We start from the raw sequence: 24,228 nt of genomic DNA, 5'->3' as shown, positions 1-24,228 counted from the left end.
ACCTGAACAGATCTTGCTGAGAACATCCTATTATAGGGTTGCCTTAGGATCGCCGTATATCAGAAACGACTTGAAGACACATAACAACAAGTGATGTTGATGATAGCAATAACAGAGGGTGATGTAGGCTTGGCTGAGAGAGTGGGCAAACATGAGCTAGTTTACTTCATATCTGAGTGGTACTGGAGAACTAATCTAAGTCCAGCAATAACATCATCTTTCAATACAATACAATTCTATTATTTATTTATTTGGAGTGTTTATACACTGCTCTTCAGCCAAAAAGGCTCTCAGAGTGGCTTACAAATTATTAATTAGACAGTTCCCTGGCCTCAGGTTTACAATTTAAAAAGACATGACACAAAAGGAGAAGGGAATGACAGTGGCGAAGGGGATCAAGTCCAGCAGACCTTTTCTCCCTCTGACCATGGCAGATGGACTGGAGAGGGCCTCCTTCTTATTCTGGGCTAGCCCTCTTAGATCTGGCCTGTTCCTCTCCCTCTGAGGCCAGAGGAGGGAGGGCCTTCTTGTCCCATTATTATTTGACAAGAGCAGAGCAGACAATGTCCAGCCAAGGCCTTACAAACCGTGCACACTAAAAGCAGCAAATGTTGCAGAGTCAGGATTTTGGCAGAGTTGCATGGTATGGTTCTAGATCTGGTCTTCTCCCTGCCCAAACGGGTTAATCATTAGCGTGCTGGCATGGAGGTTCTTCCGGGACAAGGTAGCTGCATAGTTTTGGGCTGGCTGCAATGGTAAATTAATCCTGTATTGTTCAAAGTCCACCCCAGTTTCTCTTCCCCTATGATTCCTTGCCCATGATTGATGAGGCTCATAATTCCCTGTAGCCTCAGCGTCATCTTTTATTCCAGTTTTCCGCACCTTCCATTTCTCGGAAAATGAATACTCTCACGCCACTGATCGGTGTGTGTGTGTGTGTGTGACTGCCCTGCTCGGTGATTGTGGGTATAGTAAAATGTGCTTACGCTTTTAGAGTCTACTTCTGTGCTGAAGTAGGACCTTCAGGCCTTCTGCATGTGCATGTCAAAGGTCTGTTTATCTTGGCCAGGAATCCCACTTGCACTCATGATGCTCTAACAAAAAGCAAACCATTGTTCAGTTTGGTTTAAAGGAGATGTTCATGCAGATGTTGGAAAGGTTGCTTTATTCACTCTACAGTTGTAGTTCAAAATATAATTTTCCCAAACTCCGTCGGTACCTTATATCTTTGACTATAAGTCAACCTCATTTATAATTCAAGGGCAGGTTTTGGGGAGCCGTGGATAAGTCAAGGGTAAAACCTAGGGGCATGTAATAAAAGATGTAAAGGACAAAACAAAGAGAAATAATGCCAAAGAAAAAAATTCCAGTGGAAATAATTGTTTGTACACACCCTAAAAGCTGGATGGATGCAGAAGGAACTACAGTTCGCCCTCCTTATCCACGAATTTTTTTATACATGGATTCAAGCATCCACTGCTTGAAAATATTCAAAAAAAGTATAAATTTCAAGTATCAAACCTTGATTTTTCCATTTTATATGGGACTTGAACATACACGGATTTTGTTATTCACGGAGGTTCCTGGAACCAAACCCCAGCGGATTACAAGGGTCCGCTGTATAATAAATGGTGGCTGTGCAATATGTCAGGGAGGTGACCAGACACAGTCTACAACCAAGCTAAAAAAATGCATGCATATAAAAAAGGATGAAAAGGCAAAACAGAAAATGGCAACTACGTTAGGTTATACCCTTTAGCTTAATCGTGATAACTTTGCCAGATTTTAACCCTGAAAAGCTGACAAACATACACAAATCTCTTATTCAGTTCCTTCAGTGCCTGATTCCACTTGATAGCTGGAGACCAGGAAAAAGGGGGAAAAAGGGGGCTGAAATCCCACCCCTGGAGGACAGAAGTCCTGCCTCCAGAGGGTGGAAGTCCTGCCCCCTGAAGGGTGGAAACCTCTCCCATGGAGGCTCGAGGTCCCACCCCCAGAGGCCAGAAGCAAAAGGGATTGTTGTTGTTGTATTTATACCCCGCCCTTCAGCCCTAAAGGCTATCAGAGCAGCTTACAATTATTATTTTTAATGGAGGGGGACCATGGAAAATGATGGGCTCAAACAGTCACAAAATGCAGAAAGTGTGATTTTAGTAAAAACAAGCAGACAGGTGATTCAGAGAGATGTCTAAATGCCTCAATCCTCTCTCTCAAAAAAGCTGTTGCTACAGCATGGGGAACCTAAGAAATATATTCTTGTTCTTCACACTTTGGAACCACATCTTTGTGCATGTCTGTTTGGTTGCTCAAATGTGTTAGCACTTGAATAAAGATGGAGTTGATGATGCAAATGTATTCAAAGCATGTTCAAGGCATGCAGTGTTTTATGTCGAGTTTATTCACTTCAGTTAGTCACACAGCCGGGAATCCAAATCTTTTAGAAAAACTCGGGAGTGAGGGGGGAAATCCTACATTGATTATCCCAGGTTAAGTGGGACTTTTGGTAGCCTCCCCCAAAACTTAATTGGATGCATTCAAAATGCATGTGAACAACAAAGATTCAACCCAGTTTCTACCTGTATTACTTTCACTATCTGAATAACCTACCAGTTTTTCTAAAAGATTTAGATTCTCGACTGTGTGAATAATCGATGCGAATAGACACTGGATAAAACTGTGTATGCCTTGAATGTGTTTCAAATACATTTGCATCATCAACTCCATCGTTATTTGAGTGCTGACACGTGTGAGCAACTGAACTCGCAGAAATCCGCAGAGATGCAGTTCGTAGTGTGAATAACAAACCTGGAATACATGAGTGAGATTATTCTCATAGTCACACTAAAATAAATGTTCGAATGACCCCAGTAGATAAGAGACTTTTTACTATTTCTCCTCAGTTTTACGTACCATGTCATTAATTGTTAAGTATAGTAATACAACTTCAGTTTTTACTGGAATAGGATTATTTGCTCCCTCTTGTGGAATAGCTGTATTATAGCAGGCATCCTTCACAGGTGACTTGTGAGTCCTCCCTATTTACTCATCTTGTTTCTAATTGCAGCCAACAACCACATGCATCAGGGAAACCCACAAACAAGGGGCATAAAGCCAGCATTCCATTTGCACTGTTTGCTCAGCAGGATCTGATTTTAAGAGGTACACTGCTCCTAAATATGGGCTCTGCCATTGTGCACATCTCAATACTAGAACACGGGTGGACTCTTTCTTTTGGTCTCTGCTACACCTTCCTGCTCAGAGCTTAGAAGAGTTTCTTTTTTGGACTACAGTGCTGAGAGCTCTCCAGCATGCATGGTCACTGGGGATTCTGGGAGTTGCAGTCTACAAAAGCTTCTTTTCCAAGATCATTTCGTGCTACATATGTATGGGTATATCTACACTATAGGCATTATTCTAATGTTTAGCTGGATACATTTAGTGCAGTCTGGAAATAAAAGGGACCATAATAAATAGTTTTTTCTACAGCTAGGTAATATGGGCTTTAATGAGGAGCAAGGTTATTTCTTAAAGAAATAGAAAATGAAAGACTATTGATGCATCTAAATGAGTTTAACCTTTCATTATTAGTATATTGCTGCCTCTTTGAGTCCCAGATTGGGAGAAAGGTAAGATATATATTAGGTAGGTAGGTAAAAATAGATAGATAGATAGATAGATAGATAGATAGATAGATAGATAGATAGATAGATAGCCCTCCATATCCATGGATTTTTTATCCACAGATTCAATCATCCAAAGATTGAAAATATTCTCAAAAATATAAATTACAAAAAGCAAACCTTGATTTTGCCATTTTATATAAGGGATACTATTTAATTGTATTTAATGGGACTTGAACATCCACGGATTTTGGTATCCACAGGGGTACTGGAACCAAACCTCAGTGGATACCAAGGACCTGCTGTATAACCAAAGAGGATATATACATGAAGATATGTCTTGGTGCTTGACCACCTAACCTTTGCACACCCTCTTTTCCTCTAGGTGGTGAAAGTCTACAGTGAAGATGGCACTTGCCGATCATTGGAAATTACGGCAGGGACCACAGCTCGCCATGTCTGTGAGATGCTGGTACAGAAGACCCATGCTTTGCATGATGATTGCTGGTCCCTAGTAGAGGTCTATCAGCACCTGGCTCTAGGTGAGGAATAGGAGGGGGTCTTTCTGCAAAGCCAGGATTGGTGGGGAATGGGGATGCATCTCTGGAGAGTTGGTTGCCAGGTCAGGAACATCTCAGGCCTTCAGATTTCAGGTCCCAAGCCTCACACTGAGAGAAAATGCCTGGTGATGTCACGGTGGTAATCTCTTCAAACTTGATACATTAAGCATCAACTTCACTTGTTCAGAGTGTGTCATTCAAATAAAAACACATCTAGAAAATTAGAGGAATGAGGATTGAGTAGCCATTCCAAAGTAGTCCAAAACAGCAACAAAAACAGTTTTAAAAAACACCTTTTGTTTACAGGGCAGTACTCTTGCCTAGAGATTCCTCCCCCGGTCCTGAGGTTGGGGGATGAGGGGCCAGGCCCTGAAATCTGGATAACCTGCTTGGAGGTCTGTGCAGTGTGTATGCAAGCATATCTCTTGGAGACTGTTTTCTAAGTCAAGAAATTCCAGTTTACATTCTGGTTATATAAAGGCCTTTGGTGGGCCAGAGCAGTCTAGAAGGGACCAAAAATACAGTTTAGTTTACTTCCTAGATAAATAAAGACCTCTTCTTCGCCTAAAACAACCCAAAGGGGGCCAAAAACACAGCAAAATTTATCTCCACACTCCTGAGGAGGCATGGGGGACAATTTCAGTTTTTCAAAAAGATTTTTAAAAATCAACAGTTAAAAGAAATTCTCATGGATGCAGCCCTCCCAGTCCTGCAGGGGTCCATTGTGGCCCCTGGCACCTGGCATTTCCCTACTCTTGATTTAAGCTGTAGCTTACTTAGCTTGTGTGTAAACCCAGCACTGTTTTAAAAAGGTATTGTTAGGGCCATCATCCAATTAGAAGCAGAATAGTACTGAGCTGCCCTGTAAACTGTTTCTCTTACTCTTTCTTCTTGTGTTTCCCTAGAGAGGTACCTGGAAGACCATGAGTCTGTGGTGGAGGTTCAGGCCACGTGGCCTGTTGGGGGTGACAATCGGTTTGTCTTTCGGAAGAACTATGCCAAGTATGAGCTGTTCAAGAGCTCACCAGTAAGTGGGTTAGACCATCATGCCAGAACCAAAAGCATTATTTCCCTTGCCCTCAAGTCTGATACTCCGTTCTTAAACTGATTCCATATGTCACAGGCTGTTAATCTATGTGAAATGAAGTAGAGCATTCTAACATTTCTGCTTAGTAAAAGTTGTAGGTCCACTTAATCTAAGTCTAGAAAATTCCCCTTAGACTTTCTATATCAAGTCCTGAATTCTGCAAGGCCTTAGGGGCTTGGCAGACTGCCCCTAAGAGGCAGCCTGCAGTTGCTCGTTTTAGCACCGGGGCCACAGCAAGTACATGCCACAGGCCCAATCTCTCCTTTCAATGGCGCAAAAAGGAGCCACAAAAACGGCTCTTTTTTGTGCCCCGGAAAGGGTGCCATAGCCTCCAGCATGCAGCTTTTCCATGTTCCTTTAGCTCTGCATCATGTAGACGCAATGCCAGAGGAGCACCATGATGCCGCATGCCATGTGGAGTGGCGCCAGTATCACACTGGCCTGGGGCCGGAGTAGGAATATTCATCATGTGGATGCCATGCCCGACTCTGCCTCCAGGCCAGCCTAAAGGGCTGGTGTGTCAAGCCCAGTGGTATCCTATATTTCCCTATCAGTTCAGTTATATCTCAGGAGTTTGTTAACTAGCTCTAAAATGTGCCTGTTGTATCCTGTAAGTTATTGAAAACCTTCTCCTTTGGCAACTTGAAGTATGAATCAAGTTACATAGATACTGAACTTTAATCTGTTTTATATTGCCTGTTTTAGAGTTCTTAGAACTTTGGAAGGGATGAAATAAAAATTTGGGCACATTTGGGCAGGACCTTCCTCCCCCCTCTTCTGGTATATGCATCAGAAAAATACATACTAGTTGAGTCCCTTATCCAAAATGCTTGGGACCAGAGGTGTTTGGGATTTTGCATTTTCTTTTTGAATTCTGGGATACCTATATTTGTATATATTTCCATAATGAGCTATCTTGGATATGAGACCCAAGTCTAACACAAAATTCATTATGTGTTAGTGTACACTGAACCATCAGAAAGCTGAAGTATCACTATCTCAGCCACCCTTGAAAGAAGTTTCATTTTTAGAATATTTCAGAGTTCTGGATAAGGGAGACTCAACTCGTACACACTAACCATACAGGGCCTTTTTCAAAATGGCATTAAAAATGACATGTGTGAGAATAAAGTTTTCTGATGTGTGACACCTAAGTGTCAGCCTTGGTTGGCCAATTTTGCAAGGTTCACCCCTTTCCTTTCTCCCTGTTTGTAGCAATCACTCTTCCCTGAAGTCATGGTCTCCAGCTGCCAAGATGCAGCCAACAAAGGCATGTCCCACTCGGAACTCATTCAGGTATTCACCTCTATCCTCCCCCCCCCCCCCCCTCATTCAGACTAGCTTCATTTCCGAGGTCTCTATTTAAAGGATAAATCACATTTTCTGGGCTGCCATGCTTTGATGGGGAGCATAGTCCACAGGGAGAATCTGTGCTAAATAAAATTTAGCAAGGAGTCGATTGTGTAGATTATATGGCCTTGCCATTTTCCTCCTTGTTGCCCATAAGATGCCCAGGGATGACTTAAATCTCAATAAACAAAATTTTATAGTCTCTTCTCTGGACCTCTGCCTCTCTCACTCTCTTATTTAAAGGGGAAAAAAGACAATAAAATAAGGCAGCTTTATACAATGTTGAACAGCCTGGAGTTATTGTTTCCCGTTCTTCTCTTACAGTAGCTTATTATTAAGTGGTAACCAGGCTGGAAAACATTTCTTAGCACAATTAGCTTATGGAACTAAATTGCCATAAAAATGTGGCAATGGCCCTTAACTCAGATGGCATTAAAAGGCACTAGGGAAATTCAGAGCTTTGGAAGCTTACATTTTTAGACAGTTTCCCAGCCAGTATGGCCAATGGGTTAATTCTTTTCCACACAAATAACAGATGGGAAGGGATATTTATTAGGAAAACTGTATGACAGAAATGTGTTTTTTAAAGTGCTCTACCAGCCCAAGAGGTTACTGTTTTAAAAAGAAAAAGAAGAACAGACAGATAGTTTTTCCCTTTGTCACAATAATGTTTGGAAATGGCAGACTGTCATAGTGTCACCACCATTATATGTCTAGCCAGAGACTGCTGAGCCAGAGAGAGCAAATCTTATTCATTTCTTACCTCTGTATCTTCCCCTTTATCCGGGGGGCTCAAGATGGTGTACAGGGGCATAACTACATTGTATCCCCAGAACAACCCTGCAAGGTAGGCTACTATGAGCTAGTTTTCATTGCTGAGCTGGAATTCAAGCCCAAGACTCCCTGGCCCAAGTTCACCTGTCTTTCTCTTTCTACTATGCTAAGCTGGCTCTTATTTTTCCCACACTAGCCACCAGTGTGATTTTGTTGCCTCAAGCATTAACTTATGTGTGTGGTCTAAGGCTTCTGTTGTCTTTAGATCAGAGTTGTTACAACAGTTCTGTTGTCTTTATATCCTATATTGTTACCCACAGACTTCAACCTGCATGTGATATAAATCTTCCCACAGACTCCAACCTGCTTGCGATGTAAATGTTCATTTATATTAGTTGTGTACACAAGAAGAGAAAATGTCAGATCTTTTCTCTATACTGTGAGAAAGATTGTAAGAGTTTTTTAAAAAATATTTCCCAATCATTTTTTTACAGCCAGGACTTTTTCTTCTCTCTCTCTCTCTCTCTCTCTCTTTCTCTTCTTCTTCTTCTTCTTCTTCTTCTTCTTCTTCTTCTTTTTCTTTTTCTTTTTCTTTTTTTTGGGGGGGTGAAAATTTAACAAAGGTATCCTGTGCAAAATTTCACTTTCTTTTTTGCACAAAACTGAAGAATTTTGGCTGTAGTTGCTGATGATGGGAGAAAGAGCTGGCCCTTTTGCTCTCATGCAAGGGCAAAAACTCTTGCAGCAGTTGACATTTTTTTTCAGATGCCCTTTCCCACTATGAATGAAGGGATTTGTGATTTTTTTTTTTACAGTCTAGATTCTAGAATCATACACCACCTTTTCAAATGAAGTTAGTCCTTTCTTTACAGCAGCTCAGAACATGACCAGCTAGCTAGTCTTTAAGATGTTGCAGGAACTCTCCCTTTTGCTGAGGCTGCAGTGTAACCCATTAGTGGAATGGCTATGCTCCCCCCGCCCAAAAACTTTTTGGTCTCTGTCTTTCAGAATGTTCTAAATTCAGGAAGCTGCCCAGAAATCCAAGGCTTCCTGCACTTAAAAGAAGTTGGGCGTAAAGTATGGAAAAGGTTTTACTTCTCTCTTCGGCGTTCTGGGCTCTATTACTCAACAAAAGGCATGTCAAAAGTAAGTTTGTATCTGGCTCCTCCAGATGGGAGGCTGCTTGACGTTATTGCTGTAGTTTTGTTTTTTGTTTGTGTGTGTTTATCCAAAAGACATTTCTTTTGTCCTGAACTATTTTTTAGCAATTCCCAGCATCAACTGCAACATTTACCTACCCTTAAATGGTTTTTTTTTAAAATTCCAAGACATATCAGAACAAAGCAAAAAAGAATATCATTTTCTTTTTCTCCTATTTTCATTTTTTCTGGCCAATTTCTTTTGAATTATAATGCTAGTGAAATGGCACTTTTGCACTATAACAAATAAATCACACTATAATAACAATTAAAATTCAGAGATGAGAAAAAATTGCATTTCACACCATAAGATGATTTCAACAAAACATGCCCTAGTTTAAAAAAAAAGCTTTGGAAGAATTTAGTACAGATCCAAGAAATCACTACAAACAGCCTCCTAGAAGAATGGAATGAGTGAACACAGAGGTGGGAAAAAATGGCAAAACCTACAGAGCTATAGTGCACTGATATTTCTTTAAGAAATGGAAGAGCCCTATGTTAAGTAGTTATACTAGGAACTGCATTCCATTGCCATGTTTTTGCTGGACAGTCTTGAACCCACTTTCCCGCATGCAGGATAACTTTCTATCCTATGTCAGAACCAGTTAGCTCTAGTTAAATCCTTTTTCTAGTACTAAAAGTGACTCAAAGCTTTGAAATATTACTTTTTGGGACTGCACTTCCCAGAATCCTCCACTCTGCTTGGCTACTTGCCACCTGTAGGATTGCTGTGATTTGAAAAAAATAACTTCTTTGCTCTGCTGTGAAGATGGGATGCAATAGAGCCACTTGCTATGGAGTAAGTCTCTATGTTCTTTCTTGTCTCTCCTGTGCCAGGATCCAAGGCATCTACAATATTGTGTTGACATAAATGAGTCCAATGTCTACTACATCACCCAAGGCAAAAAACAGTACAGCACCCCAACTGAGTTTGGCTTTTGTATCAAGGTAAGAGGATTGAGAAGCCTGGCCTCATTTAAAATATCCATGGTTAAAGAAGTCAATCTGACTTCATGGGACTTTTCAGTATGGTTGAAGCAAAATACTGTACACATCCCCTAATTCAATGCACCTGAGACTATGTACAGTACAACAACAAATGTAAAATGTACACAGATGTTTTGCAAACATTGTTAAAGGAGTAATGCCCAAGAATACATCTGCTTTGTTAACTGAGATATATCTGTAGTGTTGCTTTCCTCTTTCTGGAAAGAATAATGATTTGGTTGATTAAGATGGGAAAGATGCACATATAGCTTTCCAGTTATTTTTGGACTACAACTTCCATCTTCCTCACCATTGGCTGTAGTGACTATAACCAATGGGAACTGAAGTCCTGTGACATCTAGAGGTCCACACATTATCCCCTCCTTTCATACCCAACACTTTTTTAGAAATGGAAGAGGAAGTGCAATTCTACCAGAAGTCATTGTATGCATATATTTATAAGTCTGGTCTCTTTGCTTTACAGCCTCACAAAACACGCAGTGGGGCAAAAGGTCTGAAGCTCTTCTGCAGCGAAGATGAGCAAAGTCGTGTGTGTTGGATGGCTGCCTTCCGTCTCTTTAAGGTACAAGGCGATCTGTTTATTACCCATTTCCTCTAGCAGCTTCTAAACAGTGATTTATGTTACAGCTGCAGTGAGGGAAGAAAGAATTAACATCCCCACACCCATGTCTGCTGTGTTGCTGTCTGCGTTATTTTTAAAGTGTGCATTAAATACAAAGACACATTTCATGTGCTGTCTTGTTTGGCCTTCATGGAGATTTAAACTTTGGCCATGTCCAAAGTCTTCACAGCCAGTGTTCTGTTCATTACACAAATTGTCTTCCTGGTAATTTTTAAGGAGTTCAGGAGTTTCTAAAAGTTTTTCAAGAGTTTTCCAATACTAAGAAAAGGTTCTGTTGCCCACCATTGTCAAGGTACATTTGATTGTGGCCCCCGCTCCAGCTTCACCCAAGCAAGTGCTCAGCTGACACAGGGACTAGCATTGTGGGCTGTTCCCACTGCAATGGTTCTCTGCAGTTGGGAGAAGAAATTTCCTTCCAGCAGGCCTTTTGCTGCATTTCAGTTCCCTTTGCTTGTAGTTTTATTATTTACATGTTTTATGTACATGGGTGAGAGCCAGTGTGGTGTAGAGCTTTGTGTGCTGGACCATGACTCCAGGAAACCAGAGTATGAATCCCCACTCAGGCATGGAAGCCTCCTGGGTGACCTTGGAAAACTCACACTCTCTTGGTCTAACTAGAAAGCAGTGGCATCCCCTGGACAAAGCTTGACAAAGAAACTGTGGAGTTTATCAGACAAGGGAAATTGGAAGTATAATCCAATGGCAATCTGAACGCAATCATGGGGTTTAACGTTATTGCATAATAACCCACTACACGCAAATTCGGGCAATGGGAAGTCAGTCCGAATGCAATCATGGGGTTTCACGTTATTGTGTGATAGACTGCCACATGCAAATTCGGACAATGGCATGCTATTTTCTGCCAATGGGAAGCCAGTTTGAGCGCAATGCGCATTCACGTAATTGCGCTAAACTAGCAACTTTAAGTGAATGCGTTCTGGCCCCACTTTCTTTTCATTCGAATTTAAGAGAAATTCCTCCCATTTGATAAACTCTGTAGTGATAAGGACAGTTGATGACAGTTTGAGTTGACTTATGCCAACAACAACAACAAAACAACAATGTACATGCAATCTTTTTCCTGCCCCTCTCTTATAAATATATAGACTTGTGGAGATTTTTACATTCCCTTGTTCTCCTTCTGCAGAAGGATCAGCCAATTTTGTACAGTTGCCCCTGGGCCCAAAAGTCTTTGCTATTGTTAAATTTGGGGAATATATGCCACAGTAGGGTGTGTTTGGTAACAGATTTGCCTACCCCACATACACTAATGAGAATGGTTCTTTCCACAGTATGGCATACAACTCTACAGGAACTACCAGAAATGTCAGGCACGGCAAAGAGAACCACCAGCCTGGATTGGCACAGCACCGCTGGTAAGTGCCCTCTGATAATGGCCCAGAGCTTGTCATTAGCCGCCAAGGTGAAGCCAGGCATAATACTTTTTGGACTGGCAGAAAAAGCTATATGTAAAAAGTGCTGATCAGATGTCCAGAAAGATTTTTTTTTACTGTTATTCCCAGAAGCCCCCAACTACACCATACTGGATAGAGAATTTGGGGAGCTGTGGTCTAAGAAGTATTTTTTTAAAGTTTTGGTGAGGAGAAGATAGCTCTTCTTATGAACAATAAATATTCCTTTCGTTGTCCCATTCAACATTTGTCTTTCGGATATATTAATGCAGACTGCAGTGCCAGACCCCTTTAACAGGGTGCACTGAAGAACCCCCCCCCCCCCCCAATGACCACTGTTTAAATGTTTTTTCCCTGAGAAAGCTTACTTATGAAGATAATCTCTCTACCCTGGGCCTTTAAGTCTATGAGGATGACTTGTTGGGGAAGCTGTTCTTGTTGAGGAAGTACGACAATGTTGTAATAATTAGAAATGCTACTACAGTCGGTTCTTCTCTTCTGTGAACTTGCCATCTGCAGATTGGAGCATCCACAGATGGCCCTACCCTGTTTTCCCCAGTGGCAGCACATGCACTTGGCCATGCCAATACAGTCATGTGCATTTCACACCTACATTGAGGAAAGCTGGACTTGAGGTTCTGCAGAATTTGCTATCCATGGGGACAGGTGCAGAATGGAACCCCCGTGGATACAAAGTGAAAACTGTAGTTGCAGTTTTGTAGAAGCTGGATAAGCACAATCCTTGCTGCATCCTGTCCTTCTGCAAGCAAACACAGACCCTTCTCTCTCACTTTTGATAGTTGCACACTAGATGGGTTCAGTGCCCTGGTGCCTATTGAACAAGCAATTGTACAACTGGGGGATCCAGTGTAGCTACATTGGTGTATATTTACCCAACACTAAAGTAGTGTAGAGTCTCATATCTCCTACTGGTAGCTCATTTGGGATACTGGCATAGGAAAAAACTGAACTTTAACTCCTGAAGATCCCTGCCTGTCTGGTTGTATGTTATATTCTTTAATATCAGCTAACAGCTTTCAGTGATAATAACTCTGCACGGTAGCAAAAGTTTGTTCTATGGCCTTGTCTGCATGGGCCTAAAGGCCCATCCCACCTCTTCTAGTGCCATCCTGTTTGGGCAGCACACAGCCCAAACCCCAGTTCTGGTGCAAGCAGTCTGGATGATGTCCAGCACATTTCAGATTATACCCTCTTAACCAACATTTTTATAAGTTATCTGCTGTTCTAAATCTTCTGGGAAGATCTTGGGCCTTCCATTCCTGTGCCACCTTGGCTGTCTGCAAAAGTGTCCTGCTGAGCCACCCAGTGTATCTGCTACAAGTTGCTTGCTTCAGAGGTCAGCATGAGGCACCCAGCGACAAGCATGAGGCTGGCTACCATGTACTGATCTCAGAAAACCCATGGCAAATATACTGAGTGGCTCAGCAGGACACTCGTTTAGACAGCTGCTATGGTGCAGGAATAGAGGACCAGGTCATGGGGGGAGGTCGGGACAGTTGAGAGACCAGAATACTCTGTGCTACCCCAGGAGTATCCTTACTTTGCACAGACAAGGCTTATGTCTCTGAGTATTCTCTCACAGGAGAATCATTAAATCCGAATGTTTTTTCAAAAGATTACAAGGCCTTTTCACTGGAAACAGTACTTCTAATTGGAGTTTCAAACTCTTCTATTCATGTGCTAATAATGTGCTTTAAACTGGGCATGGTATATGTATTCCTAACTACTCTGAACTGGCTCCTGGGTTGTCAAGACTTAATGATTGATATATACTGTATAAAGAAATGGAAATAGGATTTGCATACTGTCCTTAGGGACAGATCCCATGTTCTTGGAAAGATCTGTTGCTGATCCCTTTCTTTAAAATCCCTTAGCGAAGTGTGTCAGATAATACTCTGGTGGCCATGGACTTCTCTGGTTGCACAGGCCGAGTGATTGAGAACCCCACCGAGGCACTGACAGTAGCTCTGGAGGAAGCTCAGGCATGGAGGGTGAGTCTGCTGTTTGCCTCCTAGTAAGAGCTTGCAGACAAGCAAGGAAGATGGCTGGGGAACAGGAATTGTCGTGTTGGGTGTCTTTGGGCAACGGATTGACTTACTGGCAAGGAAATGCAGAGTTGATGTTGGAGCAGAACAAGGGATTGTCCTGAGATGTCATCTAAGATGTGGTCAAGAGATACTTCTGGTATCGGCTATGGATAGGGCTGCCATAATTGTCCACTTTTACCAGGGACAAAATGTAGGACAAATTCAAGACCAAACTGTAGGGCAACTGCAGGACTAAACTCAGCTCAAAATGTAGGACATTTAAGGTCCACCATTTTTCTTCAATGTCCTACATTTTGGGCTGAGTTTTGTCCTGCAGTTGTCCTACAGTTTGGTCTTGAATTTGTTCCACATTTTGTCCCTGGTAAAAGTGGACAATTATGGCAACCCTAGCTATGGAGGCTTTGAACACCATTGGGTCCCGTCATTTTCTCACCTGGCCTAGGGAGAGTTAAAACTTGATTTTGACACTTACGAACCTTCAGTGGGTCACAGGAAAGGCCTGCTTCCTTAGAGAAGCAGACTTACGTTCACTGGCTTGTATGGAAGGAAGCTGGTGTTTGGAATTAAGTACATGATGAACGTGAAAAGAAAAAATATTTATTAGGAATTTAATATCAGAGAGATAGATAGTATGGAGTGAAGGAGGGAGTGGCATTAAGGAGGAAAGATGGAACAAAAGTGAAGAAAAACCTGAGATCAGACTGTGAGTGGGGAAGAAACAGAACTAATAATTCAAAGAGAGAAAGAGAGAATCTGTCACCCTTTTTAAGCATGTAAGCATGCGCAAGCACAGTTGCATTATTCTTTCCCCCCCCCAAAAAATGTGGAGATAGAAAGCTAGCATGTGATGAAGAAAGCTAAGCATACAATGAGATCTTTTCCCTAGCATACTAGGTTTTTTGTATGCAAGTAAAATATTTGTGTGTGGCAGTGTTTAATCATGCTCCCCCACATCTGCATTTGGAAGCGGTACACATGAGATTCAGGTTTATCTTTTTGGATGAGAATTGGGCACAGGTGAGCCCAGTCCTCTGCCTTTAAAGGAAGCCTATCTCTAGCACTTTGGGCAGCTATTTAAGCTATCCTCTTGGCTAAACTCTTTTTCTCAGTGAGAAAATAAGAATTTTGTGATTTCTAGATTTTACAGTAATTGGAAATATTATACTTTCACTGCAGTAACAATGTAGTAACAGTGTTTTGAAATGATTGCTAATGGTAGACTTCTCTGAGCATACACAGCAGATTTCTGTGAGTACAAATATATTTGTAGTTGTTTTTTTCTTGAATAATGTAATAAGGAAATGGAAATGTTTAATGGATAGTTTTATAATTGCACTTAAACTTTGATGTTGTTGATGTGGCAGCCTATACGTAGACAAGTAAATGTGGAACAGTTTGATGGCCATCTAGATGACTAACATAATTGTTGTGGAATGAAGCTGTTGTACACCAGAGCCCACTTTTTCAGAGGCATCTGATGAAACTAAGGCCTGTTACAGACTGCCAAAATAAAGCTGCTTTGGGTCTCTTTGGAGCTATGCTATTTAACTGGATCAGTTTGAGTCGGTCAGTACCGATGATGTGGACAAGATCCTTGGAAGCCTTCGGAAGACAACCTGCTCCCTCGATCCCTGTCCCTCATGGCTAGCGGCTCAGGGGGGACCGGTGGTAACTTCGATGTTACACCGGATTATTAATACATCTTTGAGGGATGGGCAGTTTCCATCCAGCTTGAAATTGGCCACTATAAAACCGCTGTTAAAAAAGCCCTCCCTCGACCCCCTGATACATAGTAATTATCGGCCAGTCTCGCTGCTGCCATTTTTGGGGAAGGTGATCGAGAACGCGGTTGCAATCCAGCTTCAATCGATCTTGGATGAAACGGATTATCTGGACCCATTTCAAACTGGCTTTCGGGCGGGCTACGGGGTTGAGACGGCCATGGTCACCTTGGTCGATGATCTCCGTCTGGGCATCGACAGGGGAAGCGTGTCCCTGTTGGTGCTCTTGGACATCTCAGCGGCTTTCGATACCATAGACCATGGTATCCTTCTGGAGCGCCTGGCAGAGGTGGGAATTGGGGGCACTGCGCTCCAGTGGTTCCGGTCCTACCTCTCTGGGAGATTCCAGATGGTGCAGCTGGGAGACGTGTGCTCCGATAAGAGGGCCCTCACAACTGGGGTCCCTCAAGGAGCCATTCTGTCTCCTATGCTATTTAACATTTACATGAAACCGCTGGGAGAGATCATCCGGAGACATGGGGCGCGGGGTTATCAGTACGCTGATGACACCCAAATAGTTTTCTCTATGTCTCCGACTGATGCAGTGACTGAGGATGGCGTCTCTCCTCTCGTGGCGTGTCTGGAGTCAGTAATGGGCTGGATGAGGGAAAACTGACTCAGTCTGAATCCAGAGAAAACGGAGGTGCTCGTGATAGGTTCACCTGGCCCAGGGATGGCGGTGGTTCCACCTGTCCTGAACGGGATCACGCTTCCCGTAAAGGACTCAGTACGCAGTTTGGGGGTGCTCCTTGACTCGTCGCTCCACCTAACATCTCAGGTGGATGCGACGGTCAGGAGCACCTGTTATCAGCTTCGGCTGATCCGCCAACTGCGTCCCTACCTGGGCCGGAGGGACCTTGAAACGGTGGTACATGCTCTGGTAACCTCTCGTTTGGATTTCTGCAACACGCTCTACATGGGGCAACCCTTGTACCAAACCCGGAAGCTACAATTGGTACAGAACATGGCAGCCAGACTGGTCACTGGTACATCCAGGACCAGTCATATAACACCTGTACTTAAAGATCTGCATTGGCTGCCTATTCGCTTCTGGGCGCAATACAAGGTGTTGGTTATAACCTATAAAGCCCTACATGGCTTGGGCCCAGGATACCTTGAGGACCGCCTCTCCCCATACAATCCGCCTCGCACACTCAGAACATCTGGGCAGCAACTATTGAGGGTCCCAGGGGCAAGATTATCCTCCACTGCAAGGAGGACATTTACCATCTCGGCCCCGACCCTCTGGAATACGCTGCCCATAGAGCTCCGCTCGGCCACCTCCCTGGCACAGTTCAGGAAGGATTTAAAAACCTTCCTGTTCAAGCAAGCATTCCCCGAAATAAGTCCTAGTTAGTCCCCCCCCCCTCTGACGGCAATTGTGAACTGGCCAGAAGGTATTTTAATGTAATTTTAATGTATTTTATTGTAATTGTTATTGTATTGTATTTATGTTGTACACCGCCCTGATTGATAGAAGGGCGGTATAAAAATAAAGCTTTTATTATATTATTATTTAAATGATGCATGGGTCCTAAGAGTCCAGAGGTCGCACCAAAGCCACACTCCATTCCTAAGCACCGGAGTGCAGCTTTTGGTGCAGCTTCCGGATTCTTAGGATGCATGCATCATTTAAATATCATAGCTCCAAAGAGGCCCGAAGCAGCTTTATTTTGGCAGTCTGTAACAGGTCTAACTCTGCTCCGCAAAAGCATATGCCTAAAAAACCCCAAAAAACCTCCTATAATTTATGCCACACAGCTTTACCCTGAAATGTGTCACACGAAATTCACTGGAGCCTCAGCCTTAAGGGGCCAGAAGTTAGATTTGTGTGGCAGCAAATTAATGCAGGTGCACTTTTGAAACCTGTCACAAACATTACCAGATTCTGTGGCTATCCTGCCTGCAGCAAGCAGCAAAGTTATCAAGTATATGGCAAGTTTTTAAAAACTGTGAAATCCCATTTTTCTTTCAATGTTTTAGAAGAAGACCACTCACCGATACAGCCTTCCCACCCAGTTCCAGAACTCTCCACTCAGTGCTGGTGAGTGCTTGTCACAAATAGCTGGTGCAATATGTAACCCCATCTTCCCTGATGTGAAAACTTAGCATAACGTTCAGTGACTATTGATTGGAGCAAGTTAGGGGATGGGTTAAGCAAGCCTGTCTGGGAACTGATCCATTACAAATTGCCCAGCATGGTGCTTCCTATAAATGGACCTAGCTGTCCATTTGAAGATAGAGTATAACTGTCATTGGACCTTGGCACACACTGTGAATTCCTTCACACATCTGAGGAACATATGAAATGGGAAACAAGATGAGAGTGCATCTGAGCCATGTACAGACTGAAGGATTTAATTTGAGCCACAGTCTAGCCTGAGAGCCTGCTTTTTGTGCCAATACTGGCATGTGTGAAATAATCCAAGTGGCAACAAGGGGGCTCTGCGAGCATGCAGGCTAACTTTCCCTATGGCAGTGACAAAAGATTCAGGTCAGCCCCATATTTCTAAAATAGTAGCCAGGGGGGAAAGGAAGGAATCTTCCAGGAATCATAAGCCCCAACATTCTTCATTGTAGGTATTCATGGGACATTTTGAAGACTGTGAACAATCTCTTGTTTCTAAGAAAATGGATTTCAATTTTCTTTTCTTTCTAGCCATTCACAGAACCCAACCATGGTTTCATGGACACATTTCTAGAGAAGACACCCAGCGCCTTATAATCCAGCAGGGGTTGGTGGATGGGTATGTATCTTGCAATAACTTCCCAATTCATAATGCTTGTGTAGTCCAGTGCTATGTTTGCATGCTAGGAAGCAGAACCATTGCTTGAAGTGGCGTGGGATGGATGCCAGCCTCCTTTCCTTGCTGGAACATCTAATACCAGATTCTTTATTTTAATATGATGTAAAAATCATTGCAGAAGGCTACTCAAAGCAAGGTTACACCAATATTAGAAAAAGTAAATTGAGCCAGGCTAGAGCTGTTTGGGGAAGGCATATCAGAAAGCACAGATTTGCAGAGAAGGAAGAGCTTCTGATGATCTCAGGAGTGCCCTAATGTTTTCCAGAAAGAAATATGGAGTTTAAATGAATTGAACAAAGGCACACAGCTTGCATCCATTGTGCTAAAGAAGAGATGAAGCAGAGTGGTTGTGGTTATTGGTCTAATGGGAGGCAATGAACAGTGAAGGTGTTAATGGAGGTTCCTTATGTTATGCCATCCTAGTAGTGAGTGAAGGTGTTAATGGAGGTTCCTTATGTTATACCGTCCTAGTAGTGGTTTGGTCTTGCTTTTGTCTCAGCCTTATCACACAACATTGTGGTTTTTCCAGTGCTGTTGTGCAATACAGTAATTGGGAATAAAGGGGTTTTCATGCTGAAAAGAATCCATTAGTGACCCCCTTTTCCGTTATGATTCAGTAGGCCATTTGAGTACAGATGTTTCATTCCACTTCATTGCAAGATTGATTGAGTAGTGGGTGCCGTGTGCGTGGTCTGCTTGTCCCTCTGTTGTGGATTCCCAAGGAAATCTTCAGCAGGGAAACTTCTGACTACTTTTAGTTCTTGAGTGGGGAGGGCAAGACTTCCCAAGGGAATAGCTGTGTTTTCTGTGGTCTACACTTCTGAAACCTTTTTCAGATTGTATTATTATATAAATGCTTTTCTGTTATAACACTGCAATCCTGTCCTGTTAACCATTGAAAGTCACTACTGTATTGTATGCCTTTACTGCATGGGGGTGTTTTCCAAAGATTTCCACAAATCCTTTCCTGTGGTTGTACACACCACAGTGTTGCTACTACATTAGTTTTTTTTAATTATTTTTTTTACAGTAACAAATGTAATAAAACTATGATGTCATGGCATAATAGCATTATTACAGCCTAATAAGTACAAATTAAGTAGTTTTTGAACAGGACAACCTGAAACAACTGACTAGCATGAGAAGTATTTTTGTTTTTCAGAGGAGAAAGGTATCAAAAATGGTGGGGATTGGTATGGTCCATTTCTCTTCCTGTGTCACAGCTTACAATGTGAGATCTGAGCAGAGATGGGTGCATTGCAGTGATGCCATGCTGTAATAATGTCATTGTGGCTTAATGAGTGTGATGGAAGCCTGAAACAACTGAGGCGCTGTAATGATGTCTTGCCGTCATAGCACTATTGTATTTTAAAAAACTGTGATTGGCAAACCAATAAAAAAGCATAAGGTGGGGCAAATGGGTGGTGATAATGGTATTAGTGCCAATGAAAAATGGTGCAAACATAGCTACAGTACAAATGTGGCAAGGGTGTGATGCACAGTGTCAGCAATCAACTGTCACGAGTACACCTGAAGTAATTTTTGAATGGTATAACCTAGCACAACAATATCATATGATAAGGATGAGAGTTGACATAGTAGCTAATGTACTTTGCTGGCACTCTGCTGCCTCCATGGGCATAGAAGATGGGGTATGGTGTGTCAGTGACATCTTTCCTGTGCTCCTCTTAATTGCAGGGTATTCCTGGTGCGGGACAGCCAGCGAAATCCCAAAGGCTTTGTCTTGTCACTCTGTCACTTGCAGAAGGTGAAGCACTATCTCATACTTCCGGTAGGTGTTGATAAAGATACAAGGAGTTGTCTTTAATCCTGAATAAGATGCTTTGATCCACCAAGCCTTAATTCAGCCTACATGGACTGTCAGTAGCAATCCAGGTTTTCCAGCAGAGCACCTTTCTGTGCTTTGCTATCTATGATCCCTTGGGCTGGAGATGCCAGGGATGGTATTAGGGCCTTCTACATGAAAAGCATATGCTCTAATACTGAGCTATACTTCTACTTAATTCACCATTTAGCAAAGCGTCTTAGACTGGAGTCCATTGGGACGAGGGATTAGATCAGAGGAAACATCACTCTAATAGTGTCCTAACGCTGTTAGACAGGTTTTAGTAGGAGGCAAATTTGATTGATTGATTGATTGATTGTAGTTATATGTACCCCATTCTTCAGAAATGCTGTCAGAGCAGAATACAAATTGTTAATTTGACTGTTCCCTGCCCTCAGGCTTACAGTCTAAAAAACATTTCACAAAAAGAGAATGGAATGGCAATGGGGCTTTGATGAAATTTGCAAGCAGGACTTAATTTAATCCAAACCCTTACCCCTGGAACTTCTTTTGTATGATAGGTTTGACTGCTTGTGAATTGATTAGCTGCTAATAGGATGCTGCTAAGTATGGCCAATGTCCATTTCCCCTTATCACTGCACTGGCATATCAAAGCCAGTGCACATATATTTAGGTTTAAGGGTGAAGAATTCCACATCAGAATGTGGATACCCAACAGGCGAATATATCTATGTATTATAACAAAAGGGAAAAAACAAAACCAACACTGACCACCCAGTACAAGATAGGAAATACTGTGTGCATTACTCCACCCAGGCAGCAGAGGACAGCAGAAGGACACTTGAACAGTCACCCAGTCAGGAATGCCTTGGAGACCTGTATTTTTTCCAGTGCACTTAATTCATAGAACAAAGGTTTCTTGGATCCAAGCCAGCCTAAACTGTCTAGTGCTAATAGTGGAAGGGGCAAAAGGATGGGGTGGGAGAATCTGGCGTGCAGTAGGGCAGTGTCTGTTTTTATTAAGTTGGACACATAAGTTCAGAAACCCTGGGCTATAATGTACAGATGGAAAGAATATAACCTGTATAAATAATTGAAGAGGGGAAAAATAGCTGTCCAATAACTCCAACAAGGACAGTCCTCCTCAAGCCCCTTCCTTTTGTTTTCCCCAGTACACAAATAGACTCAAAGATTCTCCCACTTTTCATCACCTGTTTCCTGCCCCAACCCAGCTGGCAGGGTGAGGGCCAGTTCAGGAAGAAGAATCATGGGCTGTGTTCTAATAGCTGTGTCATAACAATGACATCTGCAGCAACCAGAGGTAGTTAAGATCTTCAGCTAGCTTCCCCCTCAGTGTGGCACAGGTTGCAGGTGGAGCTAAGAGAGGATCATGTAAGGGTATAGTTCAGCATTTACTAATGTTGTATGGGGGTAGGCTCCAAGAGAAGACAGCAGAAAGTTATAGCCTCCCCTGTCGTTGCCTGGTTTCTCTCCCACCCTCCCAATATTTCATCAGGGCTAGGCAAGGGGGAGCCAAGAGAGGATTGCGGAAGGCTGTAGCTTCCCTGTTCTGCAGCTGGCTTTTCCCAAACTTCATGTCATGCAAGAGATGGGCACTGTGAGAGATTAATGGAGGGCTATAGTCTCCCTGATCCTTACTGGCTTTCCTTCCTACTGATGTTACACAATAAATAGACTGGAGAGAGCCAAGAGAATAAGACTACAGTCTATAGTCTTCCATGAACCTGCTGCCTGACAATATCAGAAGGGTGAAAAGAATAAGGCAAACTAGGAAGGATTCTTGTACATTTTCTCCTCCACTCTTCCATGTCTCCCAGGAGGTGGGGGGGGGGGGTGAACGACCCCCGCTACTAGAAACTGAGACATCTTTGAAAACTGCATAGTCTGGTAGAGGTGGAAAAAAGTTATTTAAGTTGTTTGTTCTCCCTTATGAGAATCAACAATTTAATATAGCACATCCCTATTACAATGAGATCACTATGTCATGTTTTCAGTATTTAGCCTTGCTTTGTTCTTGGTCCCTCTGCCTTTATGCAATGATTCACAATCTTTTGTGGATTTTAGAGCGAGGAAGAGGGACGTCTCTACTACACCATGGATGATGGGCAGACTCGTTTTGCTGACCTGATCCAGTTGGTGGAGTTTCACCAGATCAACCGTGGCATTCTGCCTTGCAAGCTGAAGCACTACTGTACCTGTGTTGCCTTGTGATAGGCCATCTTCCCATGCTCCACCCTATGACCCACCACAGCCAGATGAAGAAGCAGGCCTTATTTGAACTCTGCACACCAGGATCAACTCCAACCATTCACCTGCTCTTGCTTCAATCACACTTATGGCAAGTGACCAAGGAAGGCCCTTGGTTGTTTGAATCCTCCCATTCATCTACCCAGCAGGAAGCCTTGATAATCAGAGCATGATCTGAGGTCACTACAATCTCTACAGAAGAGGGGACACTCCTCTATTGGCCTGTGGCTTTCACCATACATAAAGAGGGAAACTACATCCATCTACCTGCTAAGTGCCCCTCTTCATGGCAGGACTCTTTGTGCGCTCTGTTCCAGACTAGGTTTTGCCACCACATTTAAGAGATTTTGTCACTTCATTACTTGTATCTGTCTGCTCCCTAATGTGATTCCAGTGGTCCCATATGATGGGAGTTGTTCTGCAGAGATGTCAGGGTTTTCATGTGTTGTTTCAAACTCCCAGTCAACTGAAGGAAGCATTGGGACATTTGCAATCTTGGGTGTATATCTTGGGAACTGATTCCTCTTTCCCACTGCTTTCTGCTCTCTTAATCACAACTGCGTGCCTCCAGCTAGAGATTTTCTGGTTGCTGCCACCTTTGTTAGACAAAGGGACTTTTTGATTGTTTAGCCTGTCCTTTCTGGTGCCAAGCATTACAGTTTATTCAAGTGGGAAACTTCTAGTGTGGTTTGGGGCAGCAGACTGCATGGGGAATAGATCGGGTCTCTAACTGGGAGGAAGGGACCCAGCCGCATGTGGGATAATAGTTAGGCTTGGCATTAAAAGCCACAACAACCGTTGCCTAAGTGATGGCCAAAACCTGTCCTGGAGCCTCTTATAGGCCTACCAGATCAGGGGAGACCAATGGGTTTATTAGCGGGGAAGAGTAACCTAGAAGGATATCTCAGGATAGGAACTCTTAGGAACTCGGAACTCTTCAGTCATGGCAGCCCTAAGTGGCTTTCCGCAAGAAAAACCAACTGAGTACAGATCTAATGGTCCTTGTTTTCGGCCCTAGTGGTGCTATTAAATCTAAGCAATTTTCAAAGAGGTAGCCATGTTAGTCTGTTTCGATATGGAAAGAGGAGAGGAAAGAGGTTAAGGAGTCTTGTGGTATCTTTAAGATTAAGCAATCTATTACAGTATAAATTTTTGTGGATTTTTCAGCCCCTGAAAACCATCTGAGGAGAGATGCTGTAATCCTCAAAAACTTATGTTGAAGTAAACTGGTTACTCTTAAAGATGCCACAAGATTCTTTGTTGAAAATCTTTCCTCTCTATATATTACAGCTAAGCATGAGAACAAGGCAAAGAATTGTGGTTGCAAGAACTGGGTTGTTGTTTTTTCTTATGTCTTAGCATGAAAGGGTTGAAAATATCCTGGGGCTGACAATGGACGAAGGAAGAAAGTTCTGTCACTGTTATTGTACAAATTTATAAGGCCAGTATATACTGTGATGAATTGTGTATATATAAGTGATGACAATAAATCTTATTTTTTCCATATCCTTGGTTTTGTATGCAAATCAGTTCTGAGGAAAAAGGCAAGTTAACAGCAACCATTTAAATGAATAGCAAATATTGACCTGTAATGAATCAAAAGACTGTTTTATCGTTCCATATATCAAAGATGCAAAGTTTCTTCCGTATAAATAAAAGTTTATATTTCAGAACTCTCCATGTTTCCCCAGCCTTAGCAGTCTTTGTGGCAGAAATAAGGCCAAGTCAACACCAGACTCCCCTCACTGCCATTTTGTCAATTGACCTTTGGTGCTCTTTTCCTGTTTCCAGATGTGCTCAAGAGGACTGCATAGCTATTGCTGAACTAACCTGGGCAATATCAAATGAAGAAGGTTGTCAGAAT

At 42.6% G+C, this 24,228-nt stretch overlaps 1 protein-coding gene across 6 annotated transcripts in view; it reads left to right on the top strand.

The window, feature by feature from the left end:
* Positions 1-23,870, top strand: part of LOC149309181 (growth factor receptor-bound protein 7-like) — a 95,469-nt gene extending 71,599 nt beyond the window's left edge. For 5 of the 6 annotated variants that reach the window (XM_089531898.1, XM_089531899.1, XM_089531897.1 and 2 more), the window contains exons 4-15: positions 4,006-4,162; positions 5,086-5,207; positions 6,483-6,563; positions 8,400-8,537; positions 9,428-9,538; positions 10,062-10,160; positions 11,513-11,596; positions 13,528-13,644; positions 17,466-17,526; positions 18,142-18,229; positions 19,988-20,081; positions 22,182-23,870. In XM_089531898.1, coding sequence (XP_089388024.1) covers positions 4,006-4,162; positions 5,086-5,207; positions 6,483-6,563; positions 8,400-8,537; positions 9,428-9,538; positions 10,062-10,160; positions 11,513-11,596; positions 13,528-13,644; positions 17,466-17,526; positions 18,142-18,229; positions 19,988-20,081; positions 22,182-22,328 — 1,299 coding nt within the window. In that variant the 3' untranslated portion in view covers positions 22,329-23,870. The remainder of the gene's footprint in view (positions 1-4,005; positions 4,163-5,085; positions 5,208-6,482; positions 6,564-8,399; positions 8,538-9,427; positions 9,539-10,061; positions 10,161-11,512; positions 11,597-13,527; positions 13,645-17,465; positions 17,527-18,141; positions 18,230-19,987; positions 20,082-22,181) is intronic. The other variant, XM_089531901.1, reaches the window with a different exon arrangement.
* Positions 23,871-24,228: the final 358 nt, after the last annotated feature.

The sequence above is a fragment of the Sceloporus occidentalis genome, unplaced genomic scaffold (assembly GCF_023333645.1).
Source record: "Sceloporus occidentalis isolate IW3139 unplaced genomic scaffold, rSceOcc1.0.p SCAF_7, whole genome shotgun sequence".
NCBI classification, from domain to species: domain Eukaryota; kingdom Metazoa; phylum Chordata; class Lepidosauria; order Squamata; family Phrynosomatidae; genus Sceloporus; species Sceloporus occidentalis.
This window is presented reverse-complemented; position numbering and strand designations above follow the sequence as displayed.